At 45.7% G+C, this 17542-nt stretch overlaps 1 protein-coding gene across 1 annotated transcript in view; it reads right to left on the reverse strand.

Annotated features, from left to right (window-relative positions):
* ehbp1 (EH domain binding protein 1) overlaps nt 1-7180 on the reverse strand; it is a 126687-nt gene extending 119507 nt beyond the window's left edge. Inside the window, 2 exon segments of the mRNA XM_034608072.1 lie at nt 5666-6151; nt 6713-7180. Of these exon segments, the coding sequence (XP_034463963.1) occupies nt 5666-5769 (104 nt within the window). The 5' untranslated portion in view covers nt 5770-6151; nt 6713-7180.
* Nucleotides 7181-17542: the final 10362 nt, after the last annotated feature.

The following is a 17542-nucleotide window of genomic DNA, read 5'->3' on the forward strand; positions in this document are numbered from 1 at the left end:
GTGCAGATAATGCCTGTTTGGAGAAATAATAGCTGAATTTTTCTGAAGCCTTCATTGCCCACAGTATTTATTGGACACATGTCTTTGGCCAAATGAAATGCGATTGCATCCGTTATGTCAGTGGGTCTTTGGGAGGTGGATGGATACGCTGCCGCGCTATGCAGGGTCGCTGTTATGGTTTTCTGGGTTGACGTTGGACATGGACGGAGATTCAGTGAGGTAACGTTAGCTTTGGCCTTAATGCATTCGTCGTACTGTGGTGATTTTTCAGGTGGTTGAACAAGCTAGTTGTATGGCTATGCGGCGCAGACACAACTCTAACACACTCTGTGCATATGATTTGTTCTTGGTTAACATCACTTGCCCTAAATCCAAAAAACTTCCAGACAAGTTTCTGCTCCTGACATTTGATTTACCTTTCACACGACACCCATGACCGTCTGCTCTCTGTTCTGCTGTCTGTCTCTCTACTCTTCTACTAATACCGGAGTCGACTGCAGACAGAACTTTTTTTGAGGCTGCCGCTGCAGGGTGCTCGCATGACACCCCCCAACCTCGTTCTCCCCCTGGTGGTTGGCTGACTGTTGGTTGAGGAAGCGCTTGATTTGATATGTAGCAGAGCACGCATTTTAAACGTCAATATCGCTGACGATCATGCTCATTTAATTGTGGCAGCCAAAATCGTGATCGCGATTCAAATTCGATTAATTGTGCAGCCCTAACACGTCTATCAAATGTTGCCGTGGTGCAATAACACTCGACAAAATCAGTTCCGATGCTGCAGGGCTCCACACCTCGAAGGAGAGGTGTAAATCTGCTTGGGTCTGTGGGTCTGATGAAAGTGTTTACGTGCGTGAATATAAATCCCAATGAATTGAGTAAGTTGTGTGCGCATGTATCAGCGTGCTATCAGTCTCTGAATAACATGCAAATCTCTTTCTTCACCAACTCTTGAACCGTCCTCGTCTTTCCATGTGGCCGTGAGGGAAGCAGTCTCGCTTAGTCACACTTCCATGAAACCAGGTAGAATTACCAAGGAACCGAAAGCACCTCTGTGATGTTGCCAGTGTATAACCCGCATATCCTCGCCACGTGTGTCAACACATCTGTCAGCAGGAATGTCAGTCTTGGACTTTTGATGTTGTTTGTCAAACTGTATCTTACCAGACAAGTTGACTAAAAAACGCATTCTTTCTCGAAGGCAGCCGCCTCAGGGGACAGTAACCGAGAGGATAACAGGGGTCACACTCATACATGTTGAGTCGTTCATCACTGGTGGGTGTAAACCCTCTTTATAGAAAAGTGTCGTCCATCCTGGCCAACCCCCAACTGATGAGCTTCAAAAGTCAATCATCTGGAGACTCCCAAGGAATATTCCCACCACGTTTGATGAAAGTCAGTCCATGTTGCTGTTTGTTTTGTACACACCTGTACACAGACAGAGATGAAGACAATACCCTGCTCCCAGCTAGGCCAACATAAGTGTGTACAACAACTGCATCATAACGACGACTGAAACAAGAAAAACTGCAGGGAAGCGAAAAAGGTTTCACAGTTTGTGCAGAAGCAAAGAACTGGAGCATTGAAGAGCAAGTGAAAGCCTCTGGTCTGAACTTTCTACTCATCATCATCTTACTGATTGTTTATGAATTGTTTAATTAGGTAGAGATAGCTCCATTAAGGACAATTATGAAGTCAGTCAACCAGTCGTAGTTTTAGTAGATCTAGTGAAGCGGTCAAGTAGCCGGACAGGGATTTTATTAGGGTTCACATGGATTCCTCGAAGCTTTGAGCGTTGCCATGGTAATAAACATCTAAATCAGTATCGAAATGCAGTTGTTTTTTAAACTTAAACTTAAATCCCAAGTAGCCCATGAAACATAAAAAAATAATTCCTTCCATATTCATTATGCAGCAACATTAGTTATGATTAGTTATTCTCAGACCAGGATATTTAATCTTAGTGATGTTTGTGTGCGTCACAGCTCTCATCTAACGTTACCAGGTGACACCAGGACGGTGACACCTGATCACAAGACAGGCTTACAACTCACAACAACGCCAGGTAGACGACAAAAAAGACAAGTGTCTGTAATAGCTGACATGTTTGGGAAGATGACCCCCAAAACACAGAGCACACGAGGAACCTGCAGCATCACAAATCGACAATAAGTCTGGCAAATCACCAGAAGACTGTAAGTGATCAATGATTTTAATAAACTGCTGCAGAAAAGTCTACACAAAATTAAGTTATTTGTGTTGATCAAAGATGTTAACATCACATTTCAAAAGGGGGCAGTGCTGCAACAGTGTGAGTGGTGCTTCATTTCACTGGCAAACACAAACACTGAACTCATTAATGTTTCAGTGGTTGGTAAGAACTGATTGTGGAGTCTGAAATGGGCGTGTGAGAGGAATGCTAACTCCCTCTGCTCCGGAGGAGTTGACTGGAGCAACTGGGCCAAAGATAAAGACCCAAAAATGGCTTTACAAACAAAGAATATGACAGGAAACTCCCCCGGTCCTTGACCTCTTGTCTCAATTACTAAAATAACAATAGTGAGCAAATTGCTCAAGAAGAAAAAGATTGTCAGCTTGTTGAGGAAAATGCAGAGATGATAAAATAAGGTGAGACCTCCCTCAAGTGGTGGAATCAATCATGTTTTCCTTGATGACAGAAAACTCTCTTGCATGGATTGACTGTCACTAACTCGACATGATGAAGGTCAAAAAGTACAAATACAAGCCATAAAAACTATGATTAACAGTCGGCAACAGGTACTTAACGACAGGCCGACAATTCCCAAAGGCCGACTGTCGACTAGTGTGTCAGGGCCCATAAACTCCCATCATCCTTCATCTTCAGGTGACATTCCCAGATGGTACTACAGTCTGCCTGCTCTCAGAACAGTGCATGTACCGAACAAACAGTCGTATCCATCATCATGCATCATGTGCTCTGGCAGGTCTACGTTCCGTGTTGTCATAGTAGAAAAATGTGGCTACGTCCTCTCTCCTATACGTTTAAGCTTTAAAGCAGCGTCTTTAAACTAAAGCCATAATCGTCCTCGTGAGCTCTTTAGCTTTGTATCCACGTCCATACTCACACACCTGAAACCGTAATTCACGTGACCATTCACATACACTGGGCATGTGAGTAATGAGAGATTGATTTTCTTGGACCGACAACATGGTGGAACTGTTGCAGACAGTAAATGCTTTCAACGTTTCTCCTTCTCTGAGTTGTGACTGGTCAGAACCAATCAGGAAACAAATGCTGGTGACTGTCATTGTTTCCAAGCGTCCTCGTTGCCCATTCATACTACACCACAGCCCCACAGTTTTCAAACTAAAATGGGCCCAACAGCGTTTCCAAATTTCTCACTTTAAGAAGCTCGAACCCTTCGGAGCTTGAACAGCAGGCGTAGACGTGGCAACAGTGATGTGTTTTAAAACTAAAACACAGTCGTGTGGCCGTAGCTTGTACCTGAAGCAAGTCCCGCCTGCAGTGACAGACAGAGGCCACATAAAGAGGCCATCAAAGAAGATCCAAGCATCAAAATATTAATTCTGACCTGATGAAAATACTCATGCAACCTCAAAGTCTGTCCACTTAAGAGTAGTGAAGCGACTGACCACACCTAAGGCATGGGAATCACACACACACACACACACACACACACACACACACACACACACACACACACACACACACACACACACACACACACACACACACACACACACACACACACACACACACACACACAGTTGAAGCTCTTAACTACTGAGTGTTCTCCTACATTATCTGCACGTTAGAGATTATTCCACGGAGCCTGAGTGTCGGTGAAGTGTGTAAAATGCCTCGACATTTCACACAATGTACAATCACAGCACCCACACCGTAAAAAAAAAACATGGACACAGAATGTGTTGAGTTTTTCTTCCTGTTATTGATTCCATGAATTAAAAAAGGGTTTTAAAAAAAATCCCTTCTGATGTCTTCAGGATTTGAGATCCATTTGAGCTCGGGGGACTATTCCCGGTGTGTGTAGATGGAAAGTTCCCATTGCAACAATAACATACCGATGAATTCCAAGGAAGGCAGAAACGGTGTGCCAACGCGTTCTCGCACACTTTGAGTGCGGCGTGCACTTGAACACAGAAACACTCACTTGAAGACGAGCAGAGACCCTGAAGCGACACACACTCTCAGCCACACGCTGAATGTAAAGCCCTCATCAGAAGCTATTTAAATACCACGTTACGTTAATGACAAAAGAGACGGTGTAACCCTGACATGACGGCCGATGAAACCAGGAGGTATTTAAATAAAACTGGAGCGCTTTTATTTCCTTGGTTTGATTAGTTCTTTGTGTCTTTATAAATCATTGTTTTCCCAAACTACTCCGCAGCATAATGATTAAATTTAAAACAACAAACGTCTGTATATATATCTAGTTGCTTTTCTTTCTTTTTTCTAGTTGAAAAACATTGAAGAGCCCAGCTCGGATCTCAAAACAAAGCCTACTCCTGACTGTGTTCTGAGCCCACCCACCCTTTGCTCTGGGAAGAGATGTACATTTTTCTCATTCCATTCTCCAACACGTTAACATCTGTCCCAGGTCGAAGCTCTGTGGGGCTGTATTAGTTACGCCTACAGCAGTCCGCTCGAGGAATCCATGACCGCAGGCTACAGCTCTCCTTTACAAGTCCATGCTTTTCACTCACTGCAGGACACATACCTGCAGGACCCTCAGCCATCTCTCCGCTCTATCTTCACCTCTGATAACACAGTCGATAGCTCTTTCCACCCCTTTCTACTGAGTGTCATTTGTCACTATAGTAATGTTGTTTGGCTTTTACCCGGAGAGATTGGAACCACAGGAAAAGCTGCTTAACTACAGCTAAACATGAATAAACAAATCATAACGGGTATGTTGATATTGTAGATTATGTCAGTGTGTAGATGTTTGCTGTGATTTCTAACGCAGTGCTCACTTCTTATGAGAAGAGGAGGGAGGAGTGACGTCTGCTTTCTACAACATTTAACCTTTCATACGTCAGGGTCATCGAACTAATGTCCACAAAAAGTATATTTGCAATTGGTGTTGACACACAAAGAAAAGTGAGTTGACATGAACGACTATTCCCAGTCAGCAGCTCATATTTCAGTAGCTGTGATGTGAATGAATGTGTAAACAAGCTCCTGTAACATAACTTTCTGCACATTTCGAGTAGGGCCGGATCCTGACTTAAAAGAACAACATGTTCCGAATTCACTTAGAGTTTGTTTGAGTCAAAATCCAGTTCACAGCGCCTCCCTGGACTTTGTGTACAGGACGTTTCCGCTTCAGGTTGAAGGGAAATCTCTCTACTAGTCAGCCTCTTTACTCAAACTGGGCAAATTCAACATTGGTGCACAGCAGAAGAAGAAGGAAAAAAAAGCACATAGTAATTTTACAAGGCAACCTGGCCCCTCCCAGCATGCAGACGTGCCTGCACACCAAGGAGACTGTGTATGCGAGTGTGTGAGTTATGGCCACCGGGAACCCGCTCGGCATTCCAGCACAGACAGAGACACACAGTTTGCATGGGGATTAAATGACAGCACTCACTGTGGTCACCAGTTATTCCCCCCCCCAAAACACACACACACACTCACCATTTCTTAGTGCACTCCACCATCAGCTCCTGATAGGAAGCCACGAACTGGAATTTGGAGGCATGCTTCCCCACACGTTGCAGTCTCTTCCACACAGAGGCCATGTTTCTGTGTGGGTCTTTTTCTGAGCACCTATCCCGTCCCTGGACGTCCTTCTTTGGGCTACTTCAGGCTGACGACTATATGTATCTGTGCATATCCAACCCGCATAGACACACAGTTAATGTTTTACCGGATATACGATTGAGGGGGGGCGTGGGTGGGTGGGAAACAGAGATAAGGCTGCACATCCAGTCCTGAGTGTTGGGTCTTTAAAAACCGCCTGATGAATCCAAACGCAAGGAGGAGGAATCTCTGCAGCGGCGAGGGAGGTCCGACTGGACGAGGTGCATGGTTTGTTTTATGAAGAAAATCGCTCCGTGGTGTTGAGAAGCACGTCGAGAAACCCTCTGGGTGTGGATATCATCTCTCCATGTGGTGCTCGACCTGCAAAATCAAGTGGGGGAAAAAAGCAAGAGAGTAAGTGTAAAGCCCCCCCTTTGCGTTACACCGATCATCAAGTTGACATCCCCCCCCCCCCCCCCCCGGTGCAGAGGTGCTTTGTCCGGGGAACAGCTCCTCCCTCACCTCGGGCTGTATCGCTGCAGATGTGAAACCAACCCTGGTTATCCACATCGACAGCGGGGCGCTTGTGTAACAACCCCCGCGATGAGGACTCCCCTCGAGCTGCCAGCACGGCGTGCCGGTGGAGGCTATACCCCGCGGAGCATGCTAACTTCCAGAGCTGGATAATGAAGCGTCTTCACGCGCTGAAACTGTCCCAAAGAACCAGTGACATCGCAATAAAGTGACTTGGTTCAATTGGCTCGTGCAAAAGCGAGAAAACCGGGAGACAACGCCCCCAAGAAAGACGAGCCTCCAATTTAAATATTTGGTGGAACGTCTCTGAATCCAGGGAATAGCCCGAGCCGCGGAGCTCCGCTAACCGGGGCGACTGGGCTGCGAGGCTAGCGAGTTCTAACAAGTAGGCGGGCGTGTGGCACTCACCTTCCCGTAACATCCGGCCCGCTGACCGCTACGTGGCTTCACCGGGCAACGTCCGGAGGTGGCGACGCGTCCGCAGCGAAGCAGCCGCCGGGCGAGCTAGCTAATTATCGGCTTCGTCCGCGGCGGCACCAGCACCAGCACCGGCCATGTAGCTAGCTAGCCTGCTAGCGGCGGCTAGCCATCACAACACGGAGCGGAGTGGAAACCGTTGCTTCGCCCCGCTGACGCTCGAGCTCCTCCGGGTGAGAGACGGAACAAACAAAAAAAAGCTCCCGGGAGCCAGGAGCCGGTCGGAGGGGGAGGTTTCTCTCAGCGTGTCCCCGGACACCGAAGTCGAATGGAAGTGTTCCAGCCCCGGGCAGCGAGTCCCGCGGTGGAGAAAGTGCGGTAGTTCCCGAGAGTTTGACCGCTCTGCCTCCCCGGAGCGCGTCGAGTCGGCCAACAGCCAGGAACCCGTTCCGCTAGGAGCCTTCACAATAAAGGCGTTGCGTTTTAAATAACCGCGCTAGCTTCTCTACACGTGAACACACGCGTGCTGTTTAGCGTTAGTTTAACTTACGCGTATCTATAGTTGGTGTTTTGGAGACAAATACACACGTTCTCGTTGTCGTTCCAACCCCGCGTGGTGCTTTACTTGGACGGCTAAGCTGTTTACTTCCTGTTTGGGTGCACGTGTGCGCGCGGAGCTTGACGCGGCTTCGCCTTTCTCCATCATTTCCACCAGCGGCTGGATGACCGAGCGGCTGCCGGAGAAACGCCCCCGATCCGCGGCCATTGGTGGGACGTGGGTCCCGTTAACAGCCGGTTACTGGTTCGCGAGGCGGCTCTGGGAGGTTGGGTTGTCAAATCCAACACCAGTCAACAGATGTGTAATCCTGGAGGGCGAGTTTATCTGTGAAACATTTCTCCAACAAGGCAATTCTTCAAAGTGCTTTACATAAAAGATAAGATAAGATAAAATTATCCTTTATTGTCCCACAGTGGGGAAATTTGCAATATTACAGCAGGAAGAATAAAAAACAGGCATCAGTTAGTAATAAGTAACATGCTTGAAGGGATAGTTCACCCAAAAATGAAAATCCACTCATTATCCACTCCCCCCAATGGAGGGGGGGGGGGGGGGGGGATAAGTGTTTGAGTCCACAAAACACTTCTGAGGTTTCAACAGCGTTGCAGCCAAATCCAATAAAAATTGAAGTAGATGGTGACTGAGACTTCAGACGTTAAAAAAAACAGTAAAAAACATACACAACATGCCTCTTTCTGCTCCTGTGGTGTCGTCCAAGTGTCTGTAAACCTCGACATTCAAATTAGAGTCAAAATGAGGCATTTACACAGTGTTTTAAGTCTAAAAGTCCTCTCTGATCCACATGCAAACACGGCTCCAGAAGAGGAAAACACATACTAGGAATGTGTTGTGGTGTGTTGGAGCATAAGCAAGAAAAACTGTTCTTGTGCCGCGAAGTGTTTGTCCTGTCTCTGCAGCGTCTGTCAGGCTTGTGTTAATGAGGACAACACTTCCACTTCCTGGTCCTGTCACATTAAGAAGTGAGTGTTAACCTTGTAACGCTGGGTGTCGGGGTCTTTTTCACATGTTGAGGGGAAATAAAACACCTACCATCCATCAGAAATCAATAGCTCACACACACACACACACACACACACACACACACACACACACACACACACACACACACTTAAAGGAGGAGGCCAGTGTCGCTGAGGGAAAGAGGGACAGACGACAATAAAATGTGGATTAATTTAATCTCAAAAACAGATATGATCTTAACGACATGAAAATGACATCATATCCTTTTTGCTCATGGTTATAAACAAATTTTCTCTTTTTTTCTAGATACTTTAAAAGCCCAGTTAAAGTCTAATCATCAGAATGTTATAAAATAACAAGAGCTGTTGTTTCTATTGACCACTTCCGCTATAAATCTCCACCCGAGAACCGTCTCTGCTCCGTTAGTGAACCCACAGCTTTAGGCCCAAAAGAAACTGGATCACCGAATAATAAAAATCCACTTTGAGGTCTGTATTTGTTCTGGGTTTATGTGGGGTTAAAAAAGGCAAAAGGTATTGAATTTTCCAGCCCTGTTGTCACATAACCCTATATGGCCTAAAAGATACAGAGACAGTGGTGTCTCTGTGGTTTGATAGATTGAGCAATAAAAGACAATTCCTTTTGGAAATATGCACCTTTCAGATCAGGTTGCAGAGGATTGACAGATTATGGGTCGTGTGCTTCACGTCTCTCTCACCCCTACGACTGGAAACAGTATTTCAGATCAGCTTCCATCCAGCAAACGTATTTCAGCCGAGAACAATTTGGGGTTTAGGGTCAGAGCTGATGTGACAGCAGGGGGCCTGCTGATCCTGCTGCTCCGTGTCGCCTGTTTACATTTTACTCTGACAGATTACAGAGCGCCTCCCTCCGCGCGTCAAGGAATGCTTTGATGTGACAAATGACCCCGTGCTAAATGACGCTTTGTGCGTCTGCCCACATGTCAGCGAGGGCCTTATTTCATGCGTAACACAGGGGGAGGACGGGCCTGCCGGTGTGTGTCTGTCTGCATGAAAGGGTGTATTATAGTGGGACAGTGAGAGAGAGTGGCAAAGGTCAAGTAGAGTCCTGTGTGCCCCCCCCCCCCCTTCCTTTTTACACGTCGCATTCATGAAAACAAAGAAATGGTAATTTTCACCCCCTGATGCCAAACGATGAGTTTTCTATTCCAATTTGTTTGCTGCTCAATGGTTTAAGGATTCAGGGGGAAAACAGAGAAGGCATCATCAAAAGCAATTTCATCCCATAATCACTATAACAACTTTAATCCTGCACCAGGGAATCATCTTGTAAATGCAGCCTTCTCAACCCAAAACACAGCGAGACTCCAGCAGAGACGAGCAACTCCCCCACCAACTGAGATCTGCCCTATTTGACAAATATATTCTGTTTCTAGTCATTTCTCCAGCCGGAGGAAACGATGAATGCAAACCACACGCTGACAGCCGACTAGTGAGGGAGAGGCTCTGTCCAGACAACACTGGGATTAATGGTTACCTGATCTACTGGAGCGATGTCTCTGCTGCTCACCAGTGAAGTTGCATGGTGAAAAGTGTGACTCTTGACACGTGTTCCCACAAGTTGTTTCACGACCTGCTCCCTCGATACTCCAGTTTCACACCTATAACCTCTCACCCACACACTCCTTTCTCCAGGGCCAATGAAAAACACATCCTCCAGGATCTCAGCTCTTCAAGTACAGGGTCTGTGGCGTCTGTTGTTCAGCCACTTAAAGCGAGCCGTTAACAAAGCGGAGTCCTTTAGATACAAGCCAAGTGAGTGTGAGCCACTCCAGTGGAGCAGAGATAGCTGAACGACTCACTCACCGCTGCCTGTGTGTGTGTGTGTGTTGATCAGAAAGACATTGGCTGCAACCCGGGGATGTGACTGTGCCTATGTTATTCAAAACATTTTCTCTGTGATGAATGAATTTGATTGGGCAGCTCGGGTCTGAATAATATATTGGACTTCCGCTGTGACTCGTCTCCCAGTGGAAACGTGAGCCTCGCTTTGCCAGATTAGCATCTTTAGCTCTGAAACTGCATCATCCTGAGTCATGGCAGAGCGTCTGATGGTATCTGCCCTGCAGTTACAGGAAGCCGCACCGTTTACGGGTGGGTGAGTAGATCTGCAGATGGACGAGGAGCGGGGGTAACTTCCTGTTGGATCGCTGCCATCCAGGACACAACTGGGTTAAATATGGATTTGATTTATACAGTGTGTGATTTGGCTCCAGATTGACGATGCAAATTTAATTCAAAAGCCATTTCCTCTCTTCTCCTTTTAACACTTTTATTTAAGTGTAGCACATCCATGTCTCTTTCCCTCTCACACATTATATAGGTCATATATGTTCCTTTGGTCAGTGAGACTGACAAAAGCATTAATTTCAGTTTAACCTGCAACAATTCGTTAATTTATCGATCAACAGAAAATCTAATCAACATATAAATTGGTCAAATATGAGTTGCCATTTAACACCGGCTGACTCTCATATGTAGAAATCCATCAAAGGGAATAAGGCAGAAAGATCAATGTCTCCATCGACAACAGGATCACAGCCGCAGGACAAGTTGCATGTGAGTCAGGGATTCAGGTGCAATCATAAAAATATGTCGATACATTTACTGAAAGCAACAAGTTCACACCTGCTCTGTGACGGCTGCGAAAAAAAGAGCCTCAGGAAACGAAGGTAATTTCTCATCAGGTGGAAGAAAAATGTAAATGATTATAAAACTGGGATTAACTGGGATCAATCGAACATTGATGAGAGTGTAGAAGAAGACTGCACTGCTGCATCACTCTGAAACTCAGATTAAAGTCAACTGTTTTGCTGCTGCTGAGGAGCAGATAACCCGTTTGCCCTCCTCTGGTCAGGTATCAGATCAGCGCCTGTGTTAAATTAAACCCACATTCACCCAGAGTAGACTCTGAAATGCAGTGATACCTAGTTTGAGGAGTCCCTTCACCACTGGAGAAACATGGAGCTCATTACATACGGCCTGCAGGCTGCTGATAGTGAAAACCAATACATCCCATTCCCACTTTCTGCTGACTGAGAGAGCGGCACAGTGCAGGGCGACACGTACGCTGAGTGTTGCTCCACAATGGTCACAAAATAAATGTTGACTCAAGCTGTCATGGTCTGAAATCCCATCATCTGCTGAGTGCAGCGGATCAGAATTATATTTGAATGACTCACAGGAATGGATTCAAGGAACTTATTTATACCACAGAACAAAAAAGGGACAAAACGCTGAATACGGCCGAAACACATTTTGTGCAATGAGTCTGCAGAAAGAAAAGCCTCAAGAATACGATGTGAGTCATTTGTTCTGCTTCGAATTAATCAGACTGTTGAATAAATGAGCACAAATCAGGTGCATGATGAACTTGAACAATTCGACCCCCCTACTGACTTCAGCCACGGCCGAACAACAAGTACATGAGGGTCTAGTTCTGATGGTAGAAACGTATAAGAATCCTAACATGACCTGAATGATTCATTCGTCATAATACACAGTTTAACAAAGTGTTTAAAAAATCCTAGAACGACCACTTATATTTCTTTTACACCAACATTAACGTAAACCCACTAAAAGGGGAGGCCCACTTTATAAAACCACAATTAGATCCAGATTTCTATTTTGGATCTGCACATAATTGAAAACACTCATAAATATCAGTCCTCTGAATATGCCAGACAAATTATTCTCTGGTTAATCAGTGAAAATGTCAAACAAAGGTCCTATCGCACAATGTTAAAGAAAGAGATTCCAGAAGCCAAAATTTCACATGTTCTTTCTCAGCCATTGAGCCGTCCTTCCACCAAATCTTGTATAAATTTGTTTTGTAGTTTTTGCATGAGAGAGAGAGAGAGAGAGACACACGAGTAGATCAGCACACTGCTGCGAGATCATTAGAGAACAAGCGTCACTCACTATCAGCTCACTGGTCGCTCTCCAGTTACACAGCTCTCCACTTCCATTCACACAACCTGAACAAAGGCTAAATTAGTCCCTGGACGATTGTCTCGGAGCCTCAGGGGCCTCAGCTCACACGAGCCGAGTGCACAACGACTTCCTCGTGAGCTCCTTCCTCCTCCAGATTCAACACTTCCTCCTGCCTTTTTAAACAGCCTGTTAATTAGCAGCAGGGCGGCTGGACAGGGCCGTTAAAGGGTTCACTGCTGGAGGCAATTAATCAACAGCACGGCGCTTGTTAAATACGCTGGAATCAATACAGCCTCTGCTTCTCTGTGCTGTTCCTCATTGGTCCAAATGTGTCATGTGTTACTCTCCTCTACGGAGGATGAATAAAGGTAGATATCTACTCACGTATCTTATCTTAACAACATCTATCTTCGAATGGACGGAACAATCTGTGCTTCTTCTCTCGTCCTTCTTCTTTAATTGAAGTGATTTTCTACCCTGAGGACATCGTGTTCTCGGTGGAGCTTGTTCCATGTGCGGCAGGTCAGCTCGACTCGTTGGAAGCAGAAACCAGAGCTGCAGTTTGAAAACTTGGACAAATCTCTCTTCACGTTATCAGCTTTTACGAGCTGATCTGAAAAAAATGCATCCAGATGTTGGGACCTGGGTCGACTCCACACGGCTCTCAGAGCTTTACTGACTGAGGAGGGTTGTCACACGCAAACATGTGCTCTGATGTAAACAGGCCATGGGGGTGGAAGTCGTGTTCGTGTCTATAAGGGAAGAAGATGTGTTAATCACCTAATTACCACCAACAAGATCTGTGCACATATTCTGCTGATCTGAGGTCCAAGGCCTGTTTCCACTTTTCATGCTTCCCCTCGATGTAAACACTGCACAGAGGCTCAACACAGCGAGTCAGCAGCTTTCATGTGATTATCGTCTTGTCTCCATTTGTCGTTTACCTCTAACGATGTGGAGGGAGCGTCTGCAGCAGCAGCAGCTTTATGACACAAGGCAAGTGAATCAGGATCTTCATTAAAGCCTCTGAGGTTTAAAACACAACAGCCGAGGAGCCGGAGAGACGCACAAATCAGCTGTTTGTGTTTGTGTTGATGTGAATTCTTCTCTCTTGTTGAATCAAGCTGAAAACGAGTCTCTTGTTTTTAAATCTTCTTCTTCTTCTTCTTCTCCCTCGGGCTCGTTTGTCAGAGAAGATTTCACAGAGGAAGACATTTTTCTGTGTGTTGTCAACGCAGAGATAAAGAGCGACTGGTGCCTGTGCAGCATCAGCCGGGGATCGTTCCTCCAGCAGACAGAGAGCAGACGTCGATTTACACTGGTTAGCCGAGGGAGTGGGAGAACAAACTGTGTGTTCGCTGCAAATAAAAGTCAAATCAAACAAAACAAGATGTGAACCAACAGATCGGAGCAAATCCCCTGTTTCCTCATTTCACAACAGTTGTGTAACATGTCAGCTGCGGTGTCTCTGTGAGTTTGTAGGTTCAGGGGGAAAAATGATCCTGACACTTTCCATTTATTCCAGTGAGGATATTAAACATCACGTTCCTGCTCGGACACTGATGATGACAAACATGTGACTCAAATCAAACAGTGGAAGAACAAACCACCAGCAGTGGGTTGTTCAGGTAAAGAGGATATTACTGATTCATTTAATTGATTAATCAACTAATACTTCTCTAGCTTTATTAGGCTACATATATTAGCCCGTGATGATTTAGTAAAGACCTCAGTTCATTATGAATACGATGACTCAGCGGTTCAGTGCTCATGATTATTATTGTTCATAAAAAAGTTTCAGGAGATATTTTATAACCCAGCGCTGACTTGTTAATACAGCTGGAGAAAACACCTCCTCCTCCAAACTTTAAGAAGTTGCTGATGTTTTGTGAAAGTCTGGCTGCGTCTGTGCTCACACACTGAGACACACTGAGACACACAGAGACACACAGAGACACACTGAGGCACACTGAACACACTGAGACACACAGAGACACACTGAGACACACAGAGACACACAGAGACACACAGAGACACACTGAAACACACTGAGACACACTGAGACACACTGGCACACACTGAGACACACTGAGACACACTGAAACACACTGAGACACACACTGAGACACACTGAGACACACTGAAACACACTGAGACACACAGAGACACACTGAGACACACAGATACACACTGAGACACACTGAGACACACTGAAACACACTGAGACACACAGAGACACACAGAGACACACTGAGACACACTGAAACACACAGAGACTCACTGAGACACACTGAGACACACAGAGACACTGAGACACACAGAGACACACTGAGACACACTGAGACACACACTGAGACACACAGAGACACACTGAGACACACTAAGACACACTGAGACTCACTGAGACACACTGACACACACTGAAACACACTGAAACACACAGAGACACACAGAAACACACAGAGACACACAGAGACACACTGAGACACACAGAGACACACTGAGACACACAGAGACACACTGAAACACACACTGAGACACACTGAGACACACTGAGACACACTGAAACACACTGATACACACTGATACACACTGAGACACACTGGCACACGGATAATTGATCTGTTCTGGAGTTTATTATCAGGACTTTCTCTCCCTGGCCGTCCAAACACATCGAAGCCGAGGCGCTGGAGTGGAAGACTTAATAACCTCGGCACTGCTTCCACACGAGACTAAAGAATTCATAGACAAGAGGAAATTAAAAAGAAGAAATATTAGAGGAAGGATATGTTCAAGAATTTATGTAGGAAAATAAAAGCTGGGGAGCGTCGAGTCTGGAGATGTTTCTACTGTCAAACTGGTTTCAAGCGATATGACGATCAGAAACAGTGAATCCACGCTAATCGAGCTTCTTTCGATGAGGTTTGAAATAAAAAGCAGAAACTGAAACAGGGTGAAAAGTAGCTGCACAAGACAGAAACCAGAGAAGACGGCGGGAGGCCTCATGTTCTCCTCGGCTGATCTCCAGCGTGTCGAGGATCTCGCCGCTCATTGCTTGCAGGTGTAATAACAAGGACTGATCCAGAGCCGGGGGTTGGGAGGTTCAGCCGCCCTCTCCTCCCTCCCCTCTGGAAACCAGCAGCTCAGCTGTGGTCTGCTGTGAACGCAAGTCGTCCCAGGCAGCTCGGCCAGTAAAGTGTCTTTAAAGACCCAGATATCAGCCATTAAGAGATGAGCTGAGATAAATCCTCCTCTTTTGTTTTATGGTCCGTTGTGTGACTTTTCTTCTGGATTGAATCATGTCCACAGATAGCTGCAGATAGATATGTAACTTCTCCAGGGGGGGGGGGGGGGGGGGTATGGTGATGCAGTGGTTGGTAATGTCGCCTCTCAGCAGGAAGGTTCATCCATATCACTGTGTTTTCATTCTGAAATCTCAATCAATCTCTGTCCACACGAGCGTTTTGGCTCCGTATCAGTTTTAATCTCGTCCAACACTCACATCACGTGAATATTGATGGTGTAAAACAGGAATTACTCACAAAAATATCCTGTCTCCTCTGCATGTAAACAGTTGTATCGTTGTAAAATACAGTTTTCTAATTGCACAACAGCTGTTAGCAAAGACCACAGGGTCATAACGCCTGTGACTGATTAACCACGTCGTGTTCTACACCGGCAGCCGAGGCTCATGCCGGTTGTTTTCTCCTGGAAGTGGGTCACGTGATCGGAGCCTGACGAATCAGCGAAGGCCACGTTGTGACCAGAGAAGACCCAGATAAAAACATCGTAGTGTGGCTGTGGCCCAAGTCCTGGTTGTTCGTCCGGGGCCGTTTGCATGTTCTGTGTTACTGTGAGTTGTTTGTCTCTATGTACTGTTAAAGGATAAGTGCTGCAGGTACTGGATGGATGCATTTCTCCCACAGATCAGGGGTCAGATTTACAGATCTAGTGTTCTGTTTCTCTCCAGCCTCATACAGTAAATGCTCGTCTATACATCCAGTGATAAGCTGCAGCCGTGCGCGGATCTGTTCTCCGTGTTCCTTCACCTGTCGGGTCTCATCTTCAGAAACATGGAAGATGAACTTTTCTCTCTGCTCTAACAAGACAAAGTCTCCACTAAGCATCGCGGTAAAAAAACAGCAAAGCCTTGAGTCACTCAGGCGAGAAGAATTACCAACCGACTCAAATCAGATAAGGACACAATTACTTAAGTGAACTGAAGGAAATTGAGACCAGATGTTGGTGGACTCTGGGTCAGCGTGGGCACTAACTTCACATCTGGGTACCAGCGTTAATAAAGTCCTGCTTTATTAATGTCTTTTAGCAAATAAGGTTTTTACGATAAGACAGATGGTTCTAAAAGCTTGTTTTTTGAGGAGATATAAAATAGTTTGTACTCTCTGGCTCTTCTCTCCTAACCCTCATGCTAACAACACCATCAAATACATTGTGCAGCTCAGCAGGACTGAGAGAACTACATGTGATTATCCACGATCACGCTAATCGCTTTCTCTGATTGCCCATGACGGGAACTGAAAATCCCCCAGAGTTTAACAGATTTATCACATATTTGAGACGCTGGTAGAATGGTGGAACTTCCCTTTTTTGGAGAGTTGATCTCTCATGGTCATGGAGAGTTTGTTGGTTTGGAGTCGCTCCATTTGTTTTGTTTGATTTGTAGCAGGATTACACAAAAAGTGCTTCCAGGAAACAGTGGAGTCCATCTTTATTTACAGTGTGTGTCAATGACTGATTGACACATACGATATAAATCCTTTCACCGAGCACCAGTGAGCTGCCGTCGCTCTAACGCGAGTCGCGTTCCTGCGAGAATCAAGCGTTCAAAGTTCTGCAAACGACAAACCAGCTGAAAGGAGGTTGAGCAAACAGCGGCGTCCTGGGTAACTCAATCAGAATAATTCAATTCATTACTTCTCCAAACACACTGTGGCTCTGTAAGTGAATTTGAAACGGTTAATTCAACACGACCGACAGGCGGCCCACACAAAGCTGCCTCTGTGTCACTGGGCAACAGGTAATGTTTCACAAAATAAACAGATAAAAACAGTAGATTCATGGGTTGTGGTTTGATTTAACCTCTGGACTGGTCACTTCCTGTTTAAATGAAGGAAGCTGCAGCCTCAGCAGCCAGATTCATATCCGCAAAATCTCCTTGTTGTGAAATTCAGCTGGAATCTCTTCTGTCAGAGGAGGTTTGAAGTCACTCGGAGAACAAGTGGAGTGTAAACCTGAAGTGAAACAACACAGCTGGGCTGAATATGATCCTCAGAGAAGCAGGAATAA

This window comes from Hippoglossus hippoglossus, chromosome 15 (genome assembly GCF_009819705.1).
Source record: "Hippoglossus hippoglossus isolate fHipHip1 chromosome 15, fHipHip1.pri, whole genome shotgun sequence".
NCBI classification, from domain to species: domain Eukaryota; kingdom Metazoa; phylum Chordata; class Actinopteri; order Pleuronectiformes; family Pleuronectidae; genus Hippoglossus; species Hippoglossus hippoglossus.